Source organism: Nyctibius grandis, chromosome 6 (assembly GCF_013368605.1).
Source record: "Nyctibius grandis isolate bNycGra1 chromosome 6, bNycGra1.pri, whole genome shotgun sequence".
In the NCBI taxonomy this organism is placed as follows: Eukaryota; Metazoa; Chordata; class Aves; order Nyctibiiformes; family Nyctibiidae; genus Nyctibius; species Nyctibius grandis.
Window position 1 is genome coordinate 67,368,184 of NC_090663.1, and position 22,208 is coordinate 67,390,391.

At 40.7% G+C, this 22,208-nt stretch overlaps 1 protein-coding gene across 7 annotated transcripts in view; it reads left to right on the plus strand.

Annotated features, from left to right (window-relative positions):
• The window catches only part of RASGEF1B (RasGEF domain family member 1B), a 30,279-nt gene extending 10,402 nt beyond the window's left edge, over positions 1-19,877 (plus strand). For 3 of the 7 annotated variants that reach the window (XM_068403727.1, XM_068403728.1, XM_068403729.1), the window contains 14 exons: positions 445-890; positions 2,354-2,536; positions 4,302-4,424; positions 5,404-5,541; positions 8,265-8,477; positions 8,576-8,650; positions 9,964-10,059; positions 10,662-10,764; positions 11,105-11,184; positions 12,463-12,558; positions 14,424-14,519; positions 15,761-15,884; positions 16,535-16,607; positions 17,805-19,877. In XM_068403727.1, coding sequence (XP_068259828.1) covers positions 858-890; positions 2,354-2,536; positions 4,302-4,424; positions 5,404-5,541; positions 8,265-8,477; positions 8,576-8,650; positions 9,964-10,059; positions 10,662-10,764; positions 11,105-11,184; positions 12,463-12,558; positions 14,424-14,519; positions 15,761-15,884; positions 16,535-16,607; positions 17,805-17,829 — 1,458 coding nt within the window. In that variant the 5' untranslated portion in view covers positions 445-857 and the 3' untranslated portion in view covers positions 17,830-19,877. Of the gene's footprint in view, positions 1-444; positions 2,537-4,301; positions 4,425-5,403; positions 5,542-8,264; positions 8,478-8,575; positions 8,651-9,963; positions 10,060-10,661; positions 10,765-11,104; positions 11,185-12,462; positions 12,559-14,423; positions 14,520-15,760; positions 15,885-16,534; positions 16,608-17,804 lie in introns of all 7 variants that reach the window. The other 4 variants (XM_068403731.1, XM_068403734.1, XM_068403733.1 and 1 more) reach the window with 4 other exon arrangements.
• The last annotated feature ends 2,331 nt before the right edge of the window (positions 19,878-22,208 follow it).

The window sequence follows — 22,208 nt, forward strand, 5'->3', positions numbered from 1 at the left end:
TAAAGTTGTTTTGCAGACGCAAACTAGCCTTTTTCACTTTCCCTGTGGAGTATTACCTTAGAGCTACAGGGCTACAAATGTTTGGTGGGTGGCAGTGCCAGTGAGCTGCAGAATATTTTGGATTTGTTCAAGTCTGTGGTTTGCAATTAAAACATGGTGAGCTTTACACAGTATGAAAACCTAGGAAATGCTGCAGAAGATTCCTGTCAGCTCGTTAGTAATATTTTGTTTCTTAAACTTTGCTAGCCTTGCAAACAGCCTGAAAGACCAAGAGTCTAATGCATCAGAATGCTTTATCGCTGCAGAGCGTGGCTGTGGTTGGGTTGTACCTCACCTGCCTACTGAGTTGAACTCTCTTGTACAGGAACCTTGTTTTGTTCAGTCCTGCACCTCTTGTTGTTATGCTGTGGCACGTGTATTTACTTTATTCTTCTCTTCTCCCAGTTCATTGGGCTCGATGGAATTAAATTGCTGGTTGAACTGCTGCACAGTGACTAATGTCACTTTTCAGACATGAAGACTCCTCACTCTTTCCTGTTTTGATGCAGATACCTTTTGGCATCTCGCAAGATGGGATTAGCACAGGTCATGTGGGCCAGGAGGCTCTCTTCACTGTCCCTGTCTTTGCAACCGTTTTTGGCTTTCTCTTGCTGTTTACTTACTGAATCCCTCAGTCTTGTGCTGGTTTGAATGCTGTTTGCCAGCAGCAGCAAGTCTGTGGCTCTCTGTGTCTCCAGGAATCTAGCTAATGACTTAATAGCTTCTCATCTCCACTGAGCTCACTCTGAAAAGTGCGGCAGCACAGATGGCAGTGTGCTATTTATCTCCAGGCTGTCACGTCACTGGTTGTTCTCAAAATGGGGTGCCTTCACAGACTGGTGTTCGCTGAGGTCTGTGGCTTTAAAAAGCCTTTTCCCAAATAGGCTTTGATACAATGGAGAGAAAAGCAACAGCATCTGCACTTACACTGATGGCTCAGGGGCATTAATGCTTTTCTCAGGCATATGCACGTGCTTTGTCAACACATGAACACGGCAGCCTGTGGATATTGTCTTCTCAGTTCGATCTCCCTTGCTTCCCAGTTGTGGGGAGGATGGGAAGCAGAGTGCGATACCTTTTTTTGCATTAGACCTGTCCTCTCCTCAAATGCAGCTGGCACATTAGCACTCACAGCCCAGTAACTGCTGTAGTAGAGTTAAAACCAGCACATATTTGTGGTTAAATTGGGCACAAACTTAGCTCACAGTCAAGGCTATAAAACCCAGGTTCCTTAAACTGACAAGAATTGCTGCTCTCAGAAGGCAGGGGAGCGGGGAGGAGAGGGAAGGAGGGTATAACCCAACTCTCAAGTAATCAGAGAGATTTTATCTTTTGGCCTTTTCATATACTGCATGCATCTCCAAAAGAGCTCTTGGGTGGTCATAGGCCCTTTGCCACCCACTCACTACTCTGGATGACTGAACAGCCTGCAGCACTGGCAGATCTTTTCCTTGGTAAGATATTTTTATTCCACAGGCACTGAGATGCAGACTGACAAGTAATTGCTATATTTTTCCTTAAGTATTAAGAAAATCTGAAGGTGGAAAACACAGGGCTGGATTTTTCACATTGTCACAGGATTTGGAGAGAGGGTTTAACAGATCTCTGATTCTGCTCACATCTTTGATATCGTTGGTGAACCTGGACAACATTGGTAAACAGCTATACACAGGCAATATTTTTTCCAAATTTCTGTGGAGCCACTCAGAGAGTAGGTGGAGACCAATGCACTGAAGTGTCAGGCTTTAGCCTGGGTCACACCTCTCACAGTGTACTTGGAAAAACCCAGCACTGATTTACCAGGGTGGAGTTGGGAAATTGGAGCTTTGATTGCAGTTACATGGCTGTCATGTCACATAAAGAGACTGTCCTCACACATAACCTCTTCAGGGCTTCACTTCACTCTCTCTCCCTCTGCACTGACTGGGGCTGTGTAAGCCTGTGACAGCCTGAACACAGTTCCCCATCAGAGCTTTACTGAAAGTGTGAGTTCCCAAAACCTGTCAGGATTCTTGTACGCTCCTTTTAGCTCTTAACCTTGACCTCTTATTTGTCATTTAGCGAAGAAACAGCAAGATATAAAAGAAGTGCCTGGCAATTGTGATAGACAGGCAGCGCTGAGAGCCTGCGTTGGCCATTTCCTGAGAAATCTGCACAGGCTGGAAGACAGTACAATCCTTACTGCTGTGTGCAAGCACCCCAGGGTGTGACGCTGGCTTTTCTTGCTAGTGCATGAGTATCTCTGGAGTGTAGAAAGCCTCCTACATTGCACCTTCTGGTAATTACCCCAGATCTCTCTTGTGTGTCTCCTCAGGAAAGGATGCCACAGACACCTCCCTTTGCAGCTATGTTTGACAGCAGCGGCTACAACAGGAACCTGCATCAGTCAAAAGAGGACAACTGTGGAGGGCTCTACTACCATGAAAACAACCTACTGTCGGGGTCTCTGGAAGCTCTGATTGAGCACTTGGTACCCAATGTAGATTATTATCCTGACGTAAGTCTATCCACCTGGCTAACTATATGGCTAGGCCTGATGCATCTCATAAAGGTGAACTTTCACATGCGCAACAAAAGCAGAATGGGTAACATCAAATTGCTAAGGAAGGCATTCAAGTGACTGATCAGCATGATAAGATAAACATGTGCTTCATGTGAGTGCAGCATGCAGTAAGTCACCTAACCTAGGAAGTCTAATTCTTCATTACTCCTGTTGTGAGGTGCGCAACCCTGGTGACTCATTTATAAAGTAAGTACCTGGTGTGACTTAGTGTTTGATAGATTGTGTGTACCATTGACCCTCAAAAATCTGTCAGACAAGCTGAGGAGAAAGACATGACCACCAGTGTGACAGGATGAATGTATTTAGTTTAAAAACAAGCAGTTCTTAATGCATATTTCCCATTGCTCATCTGAGGTCCACATGTATCTTGCAAATAGCAACTGAAGTGTTGAACTAGTACCACACTGTTCGGAATCAGCAGAGGCTAGACATGAGAACAGGACGATTGTCATCTGAGAATTTTTGGCCTGTCTAGATGCATCCACGCACTGAGACATTTTATATAATTCTTAGAAAAGAAGAATGATATCAAAAGGTTGGAGGGGCAGTTGGACTGAGGGATGGTGAAACTGCATCTCTGCTTGTTGAAAGGCTCCTGCTGAAAACATAACTCCAGTTATATTCAGCTTCTGTTATTGTCATAGATCTATTCATGTTTCCAAGACAGGGTCTTTCTTAACTTGGGTCAGAGTTAACAGCAGCACAGGACTGTGCTTAAGCTAGTGCTTATCCGTTAATGCTTAATGTAAAATTTAAATGTGGAGCAATTTAGACACAAGTTGGACACGCACGATGATTTATTCCAAGCCCCTAGAACTGCAACGTTGTAGAATCTTTCTTGTGGGTGCCATAGGTACTTAACTACAGGCAAGGTGAGGAGTGGAGCGAATATTTTGAATATCCATCTTATGAGTTCAAATCATGATGTATGGAAAATTAAAGCAAAATAAAGAGCCTCTTGTAACCTCAGAATGAGTTACTAATTTTTATTGTGTAAAATTAAGCTATGTAGTTTCCTCTGCTTTCACCAAGGAGACAAGCCATATGAGAAATGAACAGTATTTGGGGATTGTTAAAGGAAGTACAAGGTCATAGTGTGCAGTTTATTGAGGTCAGACAGACAAACACTGTAGTAAAGATGGTATAAGTGGCAAAATTGAGTCAGACTAACAATCTGGTAAACTGGCATTTTTTTTTATTCTTAAGACTATTTGCTTTCACTAGCAATGTAGAAGCAGACAAGATTTCTCTGTTGGTATTCTAAGTAGCTTGGACTTGCAGCATGAATTTTATTCCATAGTTGGACTAGAAAGAGTTGTGTAATCTGGTAATGTCTCTCGCAAAGGTTTACTGTAGAGCAAGAGAAGATGAGTTGAAATTTTATTCTGAGTCATTTCAGGTACTGAGCTTGTAATAAGGCTGTGTGCAATAGGAGAGCTAAACCAGCCCTGCCCTGCCCTGTTTTGGTTAATTCTTGCATAACCTGGCTCAAGCATGAATTTATAATGCTGATTCTGGAGCAATGACAAGTGTTAAATTAAAGGCTTACTGCTGTAGTAACAGCTTTTGGCACAGCCACGTGCAGAGTTTTCTTCTGCAGATAGTAAAGTATTAGGAACTGATTTGTCAGGAACACGTTTTGAGAAAATATAAAGCTGGTGGTAATTTATCCCTTTCTCTGTCTTCCTCTTGTTTGCAGAGGACATACATCTTTACCTTCCTTCTCAGTTCACGCCTGTTCATGCATCCGTATGAGCTCATGGCCAAAGTCTGCCATCTGTGCATTGAGCAGCAGAGACTAAATAAACCTGGCCTGGACAAGGTAAGATCCCTCACTCTCGAGGACTCCTGTTAATTCCAGTCAAATGTTTCTACCCTGCCCACACCAAAATGTTCCTACTCAAGAGAGTCCTCAATAGGATTAAACAGATTGCAAATCTGATACAAGCAACTAGAATTTGACCCTTTATTCACTGACATTTGTGGGAAATTTCCATACTGCTCAGCCTATCCTCTGTGAAGACTGTTGCTGCTGCAGCACTGTTTGTTTTACCAATACATGGGCCAGAAACAAAAGTGCTTGCTGTTAATGATGTATCCTGCACTGGCCCTGCACTGTTTCGGGGTTCTGAATGTCTTGATGTATGATGTCAAAATGTTGGAAAGACTTAACAATTAATTAAGCACGTCAATGGGAGTTACACTGACCTGTCTCATGTGCTTAAGCTACACTCTTGCTACAGTCTTTGCGGAGTGGCTTAGATTGCTGGCCCTTTGCATGGGAATGCATGTTTTTTTGTGTGTCATGTCTAAAGTTGAAAGGGGGCAGGATGTGGACATTTGGATAGAATCTCCACCCAGTAGAAAATGACACAAATTACGTTAAGATACTTGAATAATACCACTGCTTTCTCAGTATAAGGTATAGCGCATGCATAAGTCTTGGCAGAACTGGAGCACATCACTTTCGTCGTTGATAGTTAGCCATAAGTTATGGAAACACTGGTAAATGTCTTGCACGGACACACTCCTGATAATGAGGGGAATCAGTCTAATATTTCCACCTACCTGAGGCCTAATTTCCAGGTCAGTTAAGTCGATGAGAGTCTCTTCATTGGCTTCGATGGGTATTGGCTCTGGCCTGTAATTCAGTGCTGAATTAAATTAAGCTTAAAAATTTAAATGACCTTCATACCCTTATGCTCCACAGTATCCTACAGAAGGGAATTCTATTTCCTTTGGGTTGGATATGTGCTGTATTGCTGTTACATGTAACATTCCTTCTTACCGTTTTCAACTAGAACCAGATACAAAAAATTGCACCTAAAATCCTACAGTTGTTGACTGAATGGACAGAGACGTTTCCTTATGATTTCCGAGATGAAAGAATGATGAGGAACTTAAAGGAGTTGGCACAAAGAATAGCCAGTGGTGATGAGGTAAGTTGTCTGTGCACAAAGTTATTGGGTAAAAAGATATTCCTTTAATGCTTTGATATTGCAGGTTTGTTGTTGTTAGTAACATGGTATGGCTCTGGGTGGCTAAGCTAACTTATTATGAAGGTGCTGGTAGGCAAAACGTTCTGTCTGGTACCTAGGCCTAGGAAGAAACCACACAGCATAAGCAAATCCTTTTCAAAGCACAGGCAAGGTTCACTCCATCCCTAAACCCATAATTGCATATTGTGCAGCTAGACACAACTTAGTGGGTGTTAGTATTTTTCCTTTTAGTGATTCTGCTTGGAAGAAGCTAGATAAGACACTGGGAAGCCTTGCATATCTGAGAAATCCCTACTGATGTTGATAATTTATTCAATTTGTGTCAATAAGGTGTGTTGGAATCGGGCCTCTGACCTGTAGGTCAATGGAAGAGTTATAGCAAGTTTGGAAAGAATTTTCTAAAAGAAAACTGGACCAGGAAGAATTATCTTGAGCTTAAAGCATCAGATATGGACCCAGAGGAAGTCTGTCATATTCCTTCCTCTGGATGGAGCACACAAGGAAATCACTTGGCCTTTTTCTAAGTCCCAGTTTTCAGAAGGAAGTAAAGTTTCATGGAGGTATTATGAAATATTTTGATGCTTAACTGATGCTTGTCTTGTAAGTACTGAAATAAACTCAGACAAAAGCCAAAGCTTATATTCACTTAGTGGAAAGGCATTTAACAAGGTTTCAATAAGCAGATCACGTGTAGCTGACATAATACTAAGACTACAAAAGACACTGGAGTGGCATTTGGAAGAACTATAAATGCAAAGAGCAATTGCTAAATGGCATAGTGTTTCTAGTGTTCCTCAGGGGCTGGTGTTCCTTATGTAAGCTTTTGAATAATGATATGGATGATGCAGCTAATGACCTGTCAACAAGCATGTAGGTAAGCTTTATTGGGAGGAGTTGCAAATTCTGCCAAAGGCCTGGAAAGATCTTGACAGACTGTAAACAAGGAGGGAAGAGAATAAACCTAAACTGAATTTGGAAGCTGAAATGCATTTTGATGTTGTGGAAGTGGGGAAGGACAAAAGAAGATGGGACAACAGAGTGAGATGCAGCATGGAATACAAGTGAAAAAGATACCAAATTTGATGGGCAACCTTAGAGTTGCTGCAAGATAGCTACAGGGGGCTTTGGACTGTGGAGAGGCAATAGGTTTGCCTTCACTGTGGGGGTGCCAGGAGGCACCTTTCCCTGTACAGTGCTCCCACACTGTTGCTTTGTTTCTGGGTACTCTTAATAGGAAGATAGGGAACTGAAGTTCAGTTCAAGGAAATGAAATAAGATTGAGGACTCACACTCACTTGAAAAATACCCAGTGGCACAAAAAGAGAGAGCGAGCTGTTTAGTCTGGGGGAAGTTGTGTTGGTGGATGAAAGAGTGAAATGGCAACAAGGGAGGGTTGTCTACATTGAAGTTTCTGGCTATACAGACAGTTTAAACAGTGAAATAGTCTATTGAGGGGAAAGGCAGACGTACAAACTGCTAGAAAATGAGCTCTAGGGAGCAATCTTACTCTGGCAGTGAGCTATAGATCTTTTCTAGCTCTAGCTTTGAGGTATTTTTCTCTTTGAGGTATTTTTCTCTTTGAGGTATTTTTCTCTTTGAGGCTTCCTTTAGAAAGGCAAGGGGAAAGCAAGTGCTGCTATAAATTGACTTGCATTATTGTGAACTGCTTGGAACAGTAAATGGCAATTTCCTTGACCTTGCTTTTCTACAGATTGTTTGGATTTGTGTGAGTCATTGCCTTGAAGGATACAAAAGAAGCAGTTTTTCCTATTTCTGTTCACTACAGTTCTTCTACCTGTAGCTTCTTATTCCACTTTCTGAATTATTGTGCTCCAGTACTGTTAAGAGCTATTGGCAAGAGTCCAACTAAAACTGTTCACCACGCTCACATATTACTCCATCAAAATATCGTCTTTCGAAAAACCTTGGTGGGTTTATTTTCCCCCCCGCCTCTCCTCCCTCGGGTTAATTCAATTCCTTCCACTTTTTCCCTCTCTGTGTCCTGAGAGGTCATCATGCTATGGATGACCTGCTATGGTGACAATTTCTAGACTGTTCTGGTCCCTTTTACCACTTAACTGACCTTTGTTTCAAAGTATATCCTTTGAAACCTTTCCTATCAGCCATTGCCTCCCACTCGATGATCCCTGAGGTCTCTTCCAACCTGGTTGATTTCTGTGATTCTGTGATTTCCTGATTAGTTCCATATAAACATTTATCAGTGACTTTTTCTGTGAAACACTTTGATGAGTGTATGCAACTGGTCTTGATTTACTCCAGAGAGAAGCAGGCCCTTTTTTCATGATTGAATGACCATATATTGTTTTTTCTGTGGTCTTAAGCAGAAGTTGGAGTATTTTCATTTCTTGTATTTTGTCCGGTGATTGGTGGTACTTTTGATGCAGTATATTGTGCATGTCTTTTCTGCTGTTTCTTGAGCTAACTGGGTCACTATTTATCTGTGAGACAATCAGCGTTTAAATTCTTGGCTGGATTCCTTTTGGTCTGATAAAATGCCAATATTACACTCTACTATGTGAGTTTCTATCTTAAGTTGACAACAAATAAAGATGTCAGCATCAATCTCTTTTTGTGTCATGCAGACTTTAATACTATCTTCTCACATTTTGAAAACGTCTCCCAATTGTTTCATGTCATGACAGATGTATCGGAAGAACGTACAGCAGCTCCTCCAGAACCTGATTCGGAAGCTTGCCACTGTTAGCCAGTATGAGGAAGTACTTGCAAAAATTAATGCCACGTCCACAGATCGCCTCACGGTTCTAAAGACCAAGCCCCAGTCCATCCAGAGGGACATAATCACAGTCTGCAATGATCCCTATGCGTTGGCTCAGCAGCTGACACACATAGAGCTTGTGAGTTGTTTTACTTCAAGTATGATTTCATCCTTCCCCTCTTTTTGAAAGGCAGGTTAACATAGGATATGACTTGGTTGCTTGTGTGCTTTTTTAAGGAGAGACTCAATTATATTGGACCAGAAGAATTTGTCCAGGCATTTGTGCAAAAGGATCCTTTGGATAATGACAAGGTAATTGGAGCAGATTTGGAGCAGCTCTGAAATGTTGCATTTGACATCCTGGAGCTCAGGTGCCCCATGAGCTGGAAGTGAGGTCCAGTAATAAATGAGGACCAGCAGAAACAAGCTTTATAGTGAAAATGCTTTAGTATTCCTTTTAAAAATTTTGTTGATGCTTTTTCTTTCTGTAGGACAACCTCTGGAGCTCCAGGACTCAGCCAACAAATTTACACATTAACACATATGCAGTTTTTTCTGATTTAAGTTAAGGGAGAACTTAACCCTGTGAATGTTTTCTCCAGGCCACCTATGTGGTCTACAGCTGGAAAAAGCTGAGTTTAAATTTGGCTTTTGCATTACTCATTTTCAATATCTGTTCTTCCTTTTAGTAAATTGGACTCTGTGCAGCAAACTGGCAAGTGGGGCAGTTTGCAGGGAGAGCACACATCACAAAAAGGGGTCAGTGAGCTCTATATCCATGTGAGATAAAGGGCAAAGACACAGTGCAGTGTTTTTAGCTAACCGTGCTAGAGTTGTCATGTCCTTGAGTGCTGCTTTCAAGATGACTTATGCTCTGTAAATAAACTGTGCCAAAGTCAAGCAGTTAAAACTTGAATTACTGTCTTCCTTAAAACTAACAAACAAAATAGAATGACTCAAGTTTACAATTTGATGTTTAGTCAGTCAGTCTCAGAAAATGATTTTGTAGGTAGACATCCCTAAAACTGCTGTCTACCTCTTTTTAGGCAGCCCTGAGATGTGGTATGGGAATCATTTCAAGACACTACAGAACAAATAGGAAAGGGAGAATCCAATCAAAATGGTAGAGCTGATGTCCCAAGGTTAGGATGCAGTATGTTAATTTGGCATCAACAACTGAACGTAATGTGCCAGTGGAGTGGCCTGGCCTCTGTTTTCCTTCTGCACTTGCAAAGGGCATAATGTTGTCTCTCCTATAGCAATGGGACAGGAGTGAGGACTGAAACAGTGCTTATGTGCAAGGAAGCTTTAAGCAGATACTTAGCTTTGATTGTTTGCATAAGTCTATCCTAAGTCCTGAAAGCATCCCGGTAGGACTTACAGCAGGTGATGGATTCCACATGCCTACTTGAGTGCTTTACTGAGCCAACAGCTCAGGAAGAAGTTATACATGCTCAAATACTATCACTGCTGCTTCCCGTCTAAGCTTTTTATCACTTTGGGTAATTGAGTTATTCCTTGTTACTTGACAGTGTTTGGGGATGGCAAGGCAGGAAGCCAAAAGGTTTCTCTCAGGGAAAAGATGAAGATTACACTAAAAGTTGCTATTTTTCTTCTCTCTGCAGAGCTGCTACGGAGATCGAAAGAAGACCCGGAATCTAGAAACCTATGTGGAATGGTTTAACAGGCTCAGTTACTTGGTCGCTACGGAAATCTGTATGGTGAGCAAGGACTTCTTGTGCTAAAAGGTTTTTCTTTAGTCTACTTATCTAAAACTGTGAAGCCTTTTCAGGTTTGGTGCCCCTTCAGTGTGCCCTTTGACTTTTCATTCTCTCAGCTCTGTACTTTTTCATGTGTGGATGAAGTCAGCACAGGGCTTAAGAGGAAATAAGTTCAGTATTTTCAGCATTATACTCGTGCCTCAGCCTTGTTCATGTGACACAGTGGTCATGTTATGCTGGGTTAGCCCTTCATGGTACAGCAGCGTGTCTGATCTGCACTTCTGTGAATGCCCCTTGTGAATGGAGGCATCTTTTCTCTCCTCTGTGCTAACCTCCTTCTCTGCTCTACTGTTCTTCATATCCTTCTTCTTGGCAGAGCCTCTTTACCTGTTGTCCTTGCTCTCTGTCTGTCAGATATCTGGGTTGTCTTTGCTGTCCTGAGGGCTTTTGAACACAGTGGTGTGGCATCCTCTACATGTGAAGCATAGTGTGAAGCTGTGGTACATGTAGAAAAGACTTTTAACAGGGGTGGTGTTTCTTTTGGGGATGGGTCAGAGTGTTCTGTTTCCTGCTGATCACAACACTGATGGCATCTCTTGCAGCCTGTGAAGAAGAAGCACAGAGCAAGAGTGATAGAATATTTCATTGATGTGGCACGGGAATGTTTTAACATTGGCAATTTTAACTCCTTAATGGCTATTATTTGTAAGTATGTGTCCTGAGACATTTTGTCCCTGTTTGAATCTGGGTAAAGGAAGCATGGTGCTGTATCTGAAAGTCTGCTGCTTAGCATGTTCAGCCATATGAATTTAGGAGGGGAAGTGGTGGAGAATTGCTCAGCGTTATTGTAGTGTTATGTGTGTAAGAAATTACTTACTGCCATAGTGTGAATTACAGAAAAGCAAAGTTTTCATTACAACTGTTCAGAGATCTAAATCCCCACTTTTTGAAACCTTTGTTTTAGAAATGCTTACTAGCCTTAGCTACTTGAAAGATTTTTTTTTTTTTTTTTAATACTCCAACAATTTCTCTCTCTTCTGTCAAGCTGGTATGAACATGAGTCCTGTGTCTCGGTTAAAGAAAACTTGGGCAAAAGTGAAAACAGCCAAATTTGATGTTCTTGAGGTAAGTTTGGCCAATATTTGGACATGGGGCTGTTAATAGCACTTTATTTTTAACTGCTCTAAAGTGTGAGTTTGGCTTAATTTGACATGTTTAATTTAGTATGTTTGTGCTCTTGATGGAAATTCTAGACAATGTAATAAGAATTGTTCAGCTGACTTGTGCTCTTTTGATTTGGAATAAGGAAATTGAAGTAATTTTTAAATTTCCAAACCTACCTCCAAAGAATTATTAAAAAAAATAATTAAAATGTAGGTAACGTCTTGAAACGGAGATGTATTTGAGAGGGATAGTGTGGATTGACCTAATGCAGTCCTGCCTTTGAAAATTAAGTTGAGCTGTAAGGCAGCTGCCTTGCCCTTTCATAGAAATTTGTCTTGAACTAATTGATGGCCAGTTACCTTCAGGTAGTAGAGACCTTTGTCAAAGATCATGCAGGTGCAGCAGTGTGTGAGTTTGTGATATACCAAACAGGTTATTTACCAACAGGTTAATTATCCTGCTGTAAATGGCAATCAGTTAATTCTGGTTATTTATTAGTAAGATAAAGAAAATGTAATGTTTTGTACTTGATGCAAGCATGAAGTGCTGATTAATATCATCAGATTTGACTTGTGTTATGATAACAGATTAAAACTGGATGGCTGTAGCCACCTCACAGTTCCTTCCTCCACCCTTGGGTGGGAAATACCCTTCCTTGTATCAAGGGTGGCTGCACAGCTCGGGAAGCTGCTCTTAAGATTATAGCCCAGTTTCATTCAACCTTATTATGCAGACTGGACTTTGCTGGTTAAGGACAAGCTTTGTGAGCCATGCAGTCATCCTAGTCATTGAGGTGCAGCAGTCAGTCTTGGAGCAATGAGGTGGGGTCACTAACAGCTTTAGGTGTCTGATCTTTGCCATTGCAACTGAATCAGCTCTGAGAAATCTGCATATTAGGAAGAGTGGAATATTAGTGCCAAGATCCATTGTTGTCTTAGTTTCATGATTTTGGCTTTTGAATTAAAGCTGAGCTACCTTCTCTGTGGAGAGGGAAAGAAGGTCTTTTGCTTTCCTGCCCCTGACTTGTATTGGATCCCTTGTTGTGCTGAGTGAACATTTTTTAAAACAAGGTTCTCTCCTGATTGAATGAACGGATAAAGAGATACTGCAGTCCTCTAAAAGTCTGTATTTGTGGTGCTGCTCAGCAGATCTCTTGCTTTTCAAAATAGTTGCTTGAGCAAAAAAAAATTGTGTGGTGGTGACACTGGCTCATTATTTACATTTTTTCATGCCTTGTAGCATCAGATGGACCCTTCTAGCAATTTTTATAATTACCGAACTGCTCTGCGTGGAGCTGCTCAAAGGTCCTTGACAGCTCATAGCAACAGAGAGAAGGTATGTTTACAAATCACTTGGCAGTGGGCAAAAATGAAATGTGCTTGTTAAGTTGCATGGCAAGCTTTTGTCTTGGGATTCTGCTTCTCAGCAACTCTACTCCTCCTCCTGCTTTTAAAAAGAATAAAAAGCCTCAAAACTTAATTTCTCTTTACTGAGAATGTCTAAATATTACCTCTAAACTACCAAGAAAGTAAATGGAATATTTGAGGAAACCAGGTGGCTCAATGAAAATGACCATCTTAGGGCTGCCAGTTCATTTTGGTGCTGACTGAAATGAGGTTGCTAGTAATATGTTCTTACAGCTGCTACTTGTGCTCAATTTTTTTAAGTGTTTTAGGGTGGAAAAGCTTTAAAAATTTACTCAGAAGAAGTATTCTAAAACTCAAATCTAGACAGAGCATCTGTCTAGATTCTGTGGAGTCCCCTTCCTGGGTACAGTCTTTAGATGAGCTTTAAATATACTCCGGAGTTTTTTAGTGGAAATGGTGAGATGAAACAGGTGTTTGTGTAATGCAGTGGGTTAAAATCCACCTTCCAGATTCAAGAGTGGCTGTGAACTGTGCATTAATAGAGGTGGCATCTTTCTTCACTCTTTAAAATAAACTAGCTTTTGAGAAATAAACTGGATGTGGCCACACATTAATGCAGAATCTCAGTTGTAGTTCTTGTGGAAACGAGGCAAATAGCTTCCTAGCTGCTCCCCTCTTAGAAGCAGTTGCTTATCAAGTGCTTATAATATTAGGACTTCATGCTGTGTTTAATAACCTGATCTTGGTGCTCATAGAATAAACTACAAGGCAGGATGAAGCAAATCTATGCTCAGTCTGCTGGTCTATATTGTTGTTACACATGTGTAAATAAAAACAGGGTTTTTTTCTGAGTCATAAGGATCTGTTCACATATCATTCAAGTACCAGAAGTTTAAATATAAGACACTTACTTCTTTTCAGAGAAAAGTGAGTTTTAAGACTTCAGAGAAAGAACTTACAGATACTGAAATGGTGCAGCGAAGTCTTCTGTGGAAATAGTGATAAGTGATATATGTTTTATCCCCAGTTGCAACAAGGATGTGCAGCTGTGAAAATTTTTGTAGGATGCAAATTAAAATACAATCATTTTAAGAATGTAAGAATGTTCCAGTATTCTCCAAAGAAAAATGCTTGGATTTGTTCAGTTGGCAGGAAATGCTTCATTTTGAGCCAGTCAGTGCCAAGGTTCAATTTCTTGCATAAGCTTAGGGAACTGTAGTTCGAAAGCCATTTGTGCTGCTAGCCCCAAATTTCCCGTGCTGTGCTTTAACGTCCATCTCCCCTCATTTACCAAGCAAGTCCCTGTCAAGAGGGAGAGCTACACTAAGAGATACAGGTATTACATGGAAGAAGTAGGCACCTCTGAGCTCTTATGTTCTGGAATCTGCAAGGAAGAATAAGAAAGTCAAAACAAGATGGAGATGACATAGAAATGGAATGAGTTAGGCATATTGTTGTTCTAAACACGCCTCATAGCCACAATTGACAAGCAGTGGAGTGCCAACAGGTAGGTACTTTAATCATGACCTTGAGGGAGCTACATGCTAAGAAGAGTTCAAGGTAATGGAAGCAGTTTGGCACAAAGCTGGAAATAAAACTATAGCGATTAGCTTACCATCCAAGGGAGGACTTTCTTCATAGAGAAACATAATGTATTTTAAAATGTAGTGAATGCAAAATTTTTGTGTCATGAAAGAGAGAGATGTCTTATAGATCTTAGTCCTTTGGTATTTTGCTTACCTTTTGTACCACCTGACTTCCTTTTATTTTTCTCTGTAGAGCATTATGTTTTGATTCAGGACCAGACTGAGAATAATGTTGTTCTTTCCTTAGATTGTAATACCTTTCTTCAGCCTCTTGATCAAAGATATTTACTTCCTCAATGAGGGTTGTGCCAATCGTCTTCCAAATGGTCATGTCAATTTTGAAGTAAGTAGAGCACTGAGTGGGGTATTGATATAGGGTCAGCCCCTTTAACAGAAAACTGAAGCAGGTCATGGTTCAGCCTCCACTAGATTCTGGGAGAGCAAAATGAGACTGGAATTTGAGTGTATCTGTTACTTCTCACAGGAGCTGGGAAGTAGTCAGGAAAAAGCGGTTTTATTGAAGATGGAATGTTTATAGAAACCCTTTTGATAGTCACAATTTTTTAGTGGGGAAAAAAGTCAACTTTTTCCCAGTGTTCAAATTCGTCTAAACATTTCAACTCACAGATTTATTATAATTAATGACAAAATCATTCAAATTAGTGATTTAGAGCTTCTTTTTTTGAATTCCACATGTAAAAGGTGAGTTCATCCTTTGTGAAGATATACATGCAGTATTTTCGTATATGTAAGTCACAAATTGTCTCTGAAGAAACGTTATAGAGCAGCAGTGAAGGACTTTTGAGTCCCTTGTCATTCAGTAGTCCTGCCTCTGATTTCACACTAGTTATCTGACAGTGTGGATTACCCAATGATTTGTTTTCTGGTGCTCTCAGCTTTCAAGAAGCCTGGGTCACTCGCACAAAATTACAGTACATTTCATTTGTAGTCATTGGCCTGAATTAGCCTGGTTCTAAAGCTAGACTATGTGATGATCTGGAATGTCCCTTTAGTCAAGGAATCCATGTGCACTTGAGGCATGTTAAACTCTTTCAATTAAAGTTTATCAATGAATGACATCAACACACTACATGGGGAATGTTTATTTTTGTCATAAATTTCCAGCAAGAAAATTGAGCATTTCAGATTAACTAACTAAAATGGAACATCTGGATTTTGAAATGTCTGTATTAAGCATCTAGAGACTTTTGATGTGAAAAGTACTAAATATTTCACTGTGAAACAAACAAGCATGAGCATCATCGAAGTGAAAAGTTGGGCGTAAGGAGTGTTATCAGCTCCTTGAAAAGAAATTGAGTGCAGATCATGATCAGCTATTTATATTTATAAATAGCAACAATTTTACCAGGGTGGAGGAATAGGAAGTCATCCCAGTTTGAAACAGTAGCGCAAAAGTTAGAAGCTGAGTTGTTGAGTCAGATCACATTCAATTCTAGCTTAAAAGCTGGGGAGAATCTAAGTCTTGGACTTGAAACCAAAATCTCTCACTCGCTTCTTAAAAAATGTTCAGGGTAAATAATACTGTTCAATATATAGCACCTCTTCTGTTTTCTATTCTGACAGAAATTTTGGGAATTGGCAAAACAAGTCAGTGAATTTATGACGTGGAAGCAAGTGGAGTGTCCTTTTGAAAGGGATCGGAAGATTCTGCAGTACTTGCTCACTGTCCCAGTCTTCAGTGATGACGGTAAGAAGCTCTGGACTTCCTGCAGGTCTGGTGTCACTGGCTACTGCTTAGTCTCTCTCCATATTAAGTTGTTGCTTCCTCACAGTAGCGACTTTGCCTTGAGACATCTCTGGCAAGTAAAAAATGCTTCTCCCTTACAAATGAGAGAGAAAATAAGATTTTTCTTTTTATGTGCACATGGTCTGTGAGAATTGACGTTATCCTTTTCTCTGAAATGGAATGAAAAAAATTTATTGGATATGTGGTCCCCATAAATATCATCTGAAGTGTATTTATATGGACTTTCAGGATGCTTAACACTAAAGAGTGCTGTTTGAGAAAGAAAACAGGGACTTCACTCATTGCTTACAAAGCACCATGTCCCTGGGCTCGGTTTTTTCTTTTGAGTGTTTTCTTCCACTCTTGTGCTTTTGAGTTTTCACTAGTTGTTTTTTTTCCCCCTCAGGGTAGTCTTTGTTCTCATTCACTGTTTGTTAGAATTGTCAGGATGTAATTATAAGTGATGCTATACTTCCTAATGGGATTCTGGAACCCTAATCTGAGGGATGGATAATACAAGCCTGCTTCATTTAACTTCATTCCACTTTCCAGGGAGAGCAAATTTTAAAATGCCAGTAGGCCTAACATATTGTATTTGCTTCTGATTGCAGCACTTTACTTGGCTTCCTATGAGAGCGAAAGTCCCGAGAATCACATTGAAAAGGACAGATGGAAGACACTGAGGTTTGTGTCAGAGGTTACACCCATCAATAAATAAACAGAATGGGATACAGAGCAAGCATCAAACAGTTAAAACAAATGGCACACTACATGTTTCAACAGATGGGGCACAGCACCATTGTAAATCTCCCCTCCAGTCTGGGACTCTTGGAAAAAAGAGAACAATCTTTATCTTAAAACCTCTCAAGCCTTCTGTCCCTTAGGGAATGGGAGTTAGAATAAGTAATTTTGTATCTTAATTTCTTGTATTATTCACTGTAGGAAAAAATACTTTCTAAAATTCAAAGAACTCTCTACTTCCTCACAAGTACTATACAGAGCACTCTGGTTTCCAAGCAGATGTTTCTGCAGCTATTGCATCCCTTTATGCACCTAGCCTTTCAGACAGGGATGACGTTTGCACAAAGATCACTCTGGGGCAAATGCATTTGTGAAACCAGGTAACAATTTAGAGTCCAGGCTGGGAAAAACAAATTTAAGCAAAATTCTATTTTTGGCTTTTCTTCTACTGCTGGTTGAACATAGGCTCGTCAACTCTCATTTTACTAATTGTGGAAGGATACACAAACCATTATGGTGGTGTTTTAGCTTGGGCTTTGCCAATCAACTTTTTTTTTTTTTAAGTTGAATTCATGGCAGCAGAGAAAACTAATCGGGTGCATAAATGGAGACACAGAATTAAGCAGGTATATGAATAGTCTGCGTTTTCACCCCTAAGCCATACCTCCACTTTAGTCTTAAATCTATCGATATCTCAAGGAACTGACTATTAGTCAGGTGTTCTTGTCACTGTTGCAGGCAGATGGTACATTAACACCTAGAGGTACCCATGGATGTAACATCCAAACTCTTCTGATCCACTCTGTGGAACCACAGAGAGACAACCATACACCACAACCCTAAGGATTCTCCTCAGGCTGTGTTGTTTTTTCCTGGGATATCACAAGGGGGTGTAACAATTCCATCTGATTAATCCGAATTATTCTGGGGAGAGGACAGAAAGGGAAAGTTACATCAGTGGACGGATGCTCCGCATTACACAGGGTGGTGAGATGGGCAGAGAAAGAGTCTGATCTTGAAAATCTGTGATAACACAAACCCCAGTTTCACCGATTCCTCATCCGAGGCACTCTGAAGCTGTCTGAGAAGATTTAAATCATTCTAATGATTGTCTTGTTTACATTTCCCTCTTCCTTTCAGATCAGCACTTCTGGGCAGAGTCTAGTGCACAAGATGGCTGCTGTTTCTGCCATTGCCACATTATGTGGATTACCAAGGGGCATGGCTTGGTTTGTTTTTCTGTACACCGAGTGGCATTCAAAGTGATGAAAAAAGTGCAGTCAGTTGCGATACTGTGTCAGCAAAGAAGAAACAAGTCAACTCAAGAACAAACAGGCAGCTCCTCACATCTGACAGATGAAATAAAAATCACAGTCCAATTGGCTGTGATTCAGGTTTAAGTATTGATTGAGGACAGTGCTGACAGAATCCTTTGAAGAGTTCAGATGCCGCCTATGAATCATTTCACACCTGGATGGAATATTTTTCCTCTTCCTTTTGCTGCAGCTTGCTGCTACAAGGACTCTGCAGAGTTTATAGTAGATTATGGAGGGGAAAAAAATCACCATTCTTTTCAGTGAAACCCAAGTCTGCATTGAAGAACTTCCATTCCTAATAAGCTGAATATAGCCAGGAACTTTGATTGTTCGGGATAGCTAAGAAGGGAAAGGACTGGACACAAATTGGCTGCTGGGGAGAGTTTCTCCCCACCACTGTAATGGTGGCTGTGGTTTTTTTCTGTTTCCATTATTTCCATTTTTGAGTTGGCTGCTGGTAGGCAAACTCATTATTATTCTAAGTTATTTAAAAAATATAAAGTAATAAAAACCTAGGCTGTAGTAGAAAACACACCTGCTACAAAAATATAGTAGCTATGTAGCTTGGACTATTTTATGACTTCTGGGGAGGTTTTGTCTTTCAGTCGTTTACAACTAACCATTACATGCTACAGACATTCTTATTTTTACTATATGGTTTTGTTACTCTAATTTTCCATTCTTGACCACCTTCTTATATTAGGTTGAACAAGCTGACTTTTCTAGAATAGTCTTTGAGAAACTGGTGTACAAACTGATTGAAATATGAAAGTATGTTTTTATTAAGTTTATTATGTATTTATTTTTATAATTGCCTTTTTTTTGAAAGGGTAACAATGGAGAACATTATCCACTTTGACCAAAATAGTGAGATGCCAAAAAGAAAAACAGATGAGGCTTCTACTCAACTACAGCTGTGAACAAAACAGTCTCCCTGTGTGTTTGCTTTATGGAATATGTTTATGACTGTGAAGTAGTTCACTGTGTTACACACCTAATAAGTTTGTAGTAGCTCTGAATACTTAGTCACTCTATTTATGCTAGGAAGAACCCAATGGGGAAAAAAAAGAAACTGTAGCTGTAGATCACCCTGGACACAAAATAATTAAGCAAAAGCACATTCTTGGCAAAAAAAGATATTTGCAATTGTCCTCCCACCGTTATTTTAAAAAAGAAAAGAAATAAGAATAAATATATGTATTTGTTGTACTGCATCTCTTGAGTTTTCAGGTAAGCTGGTTTTTATGTTCTGTCCCTGCCTTTCCAGGCAAGTGTTGAATTTTTGAATTCTGTGAGAACATGCTGGAGTAGCCTTCATCAATGGGGATACTGTCCTTAACTACAGCCTGTTTGCTGGTACAAGGTGCTGGAAGTCACAGAGTTCCATATTCCATGAGCACCAGTGCCAGGGCCTCAAGCCCTGACAGTGAAGCAGGATTCCTCTCCTCTCCCATTCACTGAGTTAGGGTGAAGGAGAAAGGAGTGGCTAACTCTTGAAAGGAGAAGATTACTTCTACAGTTCACAGACTTACCTCCCAGCTTTCATCAGGTGAAATCTTTTCTATCTTCTGCTCTCCATCCTTCCCCCATTGTTGAGGCTTACAGGCAAGACTTTGTTTATGTAAAAAGCTGGTGAAAATTGTGTATTCCCCTTCCACATCTTCTGGAAGTAGGATGATATGATAATAAGGTACATAAATGAGTTTCTGTGATGCAATATTTGCTATCCTCGTTAACCTGCTTTTTTACATTTTTAGTTCTAGGGAAAGCCAGAGAGTTGAACAAGGGGTTAGCTTACCTGTAAAAACAACTCCTCTCCTTCCCTCCTTCACTGTCACACAGTTTGACTACTAGCCTGGTTTAGAAATGGATTTGTTATTTATGCAGTTAGAATGAAGCCTTTGTAAATAAAGAGAGAAGTAGCATTACGCAGCCTCCATCCAGAGTGCGGGCTCTGTGGGTTGTCTTGTGGGCCAGCTTTTTGCCCAGCAGAGGTGGCAAGTACCAGTGTGATTGCTATGGCGGAGGCAGCTACTGCCTTGGCACAGAAGCTGGGCAGCAGGTGCAGGAGCCTGTGACTGGTGCTTGAAAGGGGAATGCAAATTCCCTAGCACCAGGCAAGCCAGAGGCTGCTCCTGTAGGCATTAATGAACTTGGTGTTTGATGTTAGAGCAATACGAGTCTCATCATACACTGTCCCCTCTGCTCCATCATTTGGTGCATCCAGTGTGCCAAGCTTTAGTTTTGAACATCCTGAGCTACTGTCAGACTGTTGAACCGTTGGCTTGGAAACAGCCATTCACACCTGTCTGTAGCAAATGAGAGAAGATGGCTGACTCTTCTATATCTAACCATCTCCTAAAGGAAACATCACAAACTCTCTTTAATGAGGAGTTACAAGAACTCATTAACTGTACAAGTTGAGTGTTCAGCCAGGACTGAAAATCCCAGCTCAGTGCTGAAAGATGCTCAGGGCTTAATGGGGACAGAAGCAACATCAAAGTCTTCTGTATAAATGGCTCAAACATTACTTATTTCTTTGTGGTGCACTTTCTTCTTGTGGTGCAGAGACAAAAACTGTGGGTCTTATGGACTCATATGAACCAGCTTGTTCAAAAGAGTCTAGATGCCTGGCTGTGCCTACAAGAACAATACCTGTCCTTATCACTCAAATATTTCCTTTTTCTCCTACTTGGATACAGTTTCTTGGCATCGTCATGAAAAGAATAGTCAGTTGTGTGCAATAATGTGCAAAAGCCTATTTACAACTGTTGTCTCTAAAAGAGCAAGCAAGAACCTATACCTCTGTGTGTTTTTTTGGGGGGTTTCATTTTATTTTTTCAGCCTTCCTAGACAGCCTGTCCTTGAGAGAGCTGAAACCGGTACTTGATCTAGCACTAAAAAGAACTTTTTTGGATAATAGGCAAAATGTCATTCATTTTTCAAGACTTCCGTTCTTCTGGGGAATCTTCCCTGTCACTTTGGTTGGCTTTCCTTGTACTAGTTGTGCGCAGCAGGACCCCTTGTGGGCTTCTTGCAGTATTTCTCCTGGAAAAGAACAATCCTTTGCTAGTGCTACACCAGTGTCTTCTATTTCCCTCAGCTCCTCTCTGTTGCATCATCTGGTCATGCTGAGTAGATCTTCCCCATGTAACGGGAGAGGCTAATCTCTAGAGATGCATTCCCTCACAGCTGCATCTGTCCTGCTGCTTTCAGTCAGATCCAGATAGCCTGCTTCTACATAGCAACTGTATCCTGACCTGTGTGTTGTGGTTTTAACCTGGCCAGTAGCCAAACACCATGCAGCTGCTTGCTCTCCCTGCCCTGCCCCAGGGATGGGGGAGAGAATTGGAGGGGTAAAGGTAGGGAGACTCGTAGGTTGAGATAAAAACAATTTAATCCATGAAATAAAATAGAATTAAAATAATTATAATAATAATTATAATAATAGAAATAGTAGAATATACAAACAAGTGATGCACAATGCAATTGCTCACCACCTCCTGACCAAGGCCCAGCCCGTTCCAAGCTAATGATCCCAGAGGAGAGAGATCCCAAAACCGCAATCCTGGAAAAGACAGAAAACTTCCCGGCCAACTCATCTATATACTGAGCATGATATTGTATGATATGGAATATTCCATTGGCCAGTTTGGATCCATTGCTCTGGCTATGCTCCCTCCCAGCTTCTTGTGTACCTGCACAGTAGCAAAACATGGGGAGTTGAAAAGTCCTTGATTTCTTAGCAACAACTGAAAACATCAGTGTATTATCAACATTCTTCTCATACCAAATCCCATACTACAGCCAAAACAGAGTGCTTTACTAGCTACTGAGAAGAAAATTAGCTCTATCCCAGCCGAAACCAGGACACTGTGCTTTACGGTCATGGGGTCCTGTGTCAGCTGGTTTTTTTAACTTGAGAGCACAGCTGGTAAGGATTTTCAAGGGAACTATTGTCTATTTACAAGGTTACTGTTGTTAGGCGTCTGCTAAGCTGCCACTTCAGACTCAAAATTGATGAAGTTCAGTGAGTTTAGAAGCAAGAGTTTAGTGCCACAAAGTGGCACTTTGCCATTATTCCCTGTGCTGTATTAAGCTCTTCTGGAATGTTTTTTTTCTTTCTCCTTTATTAGAAAATTTTAGGTATAGTAGGACCCAAAAGGATGTCTCATTATAAGCCAAGTAAATGCACCGTCCTTCTTTCATGGAGATTACTTTTCAGGAA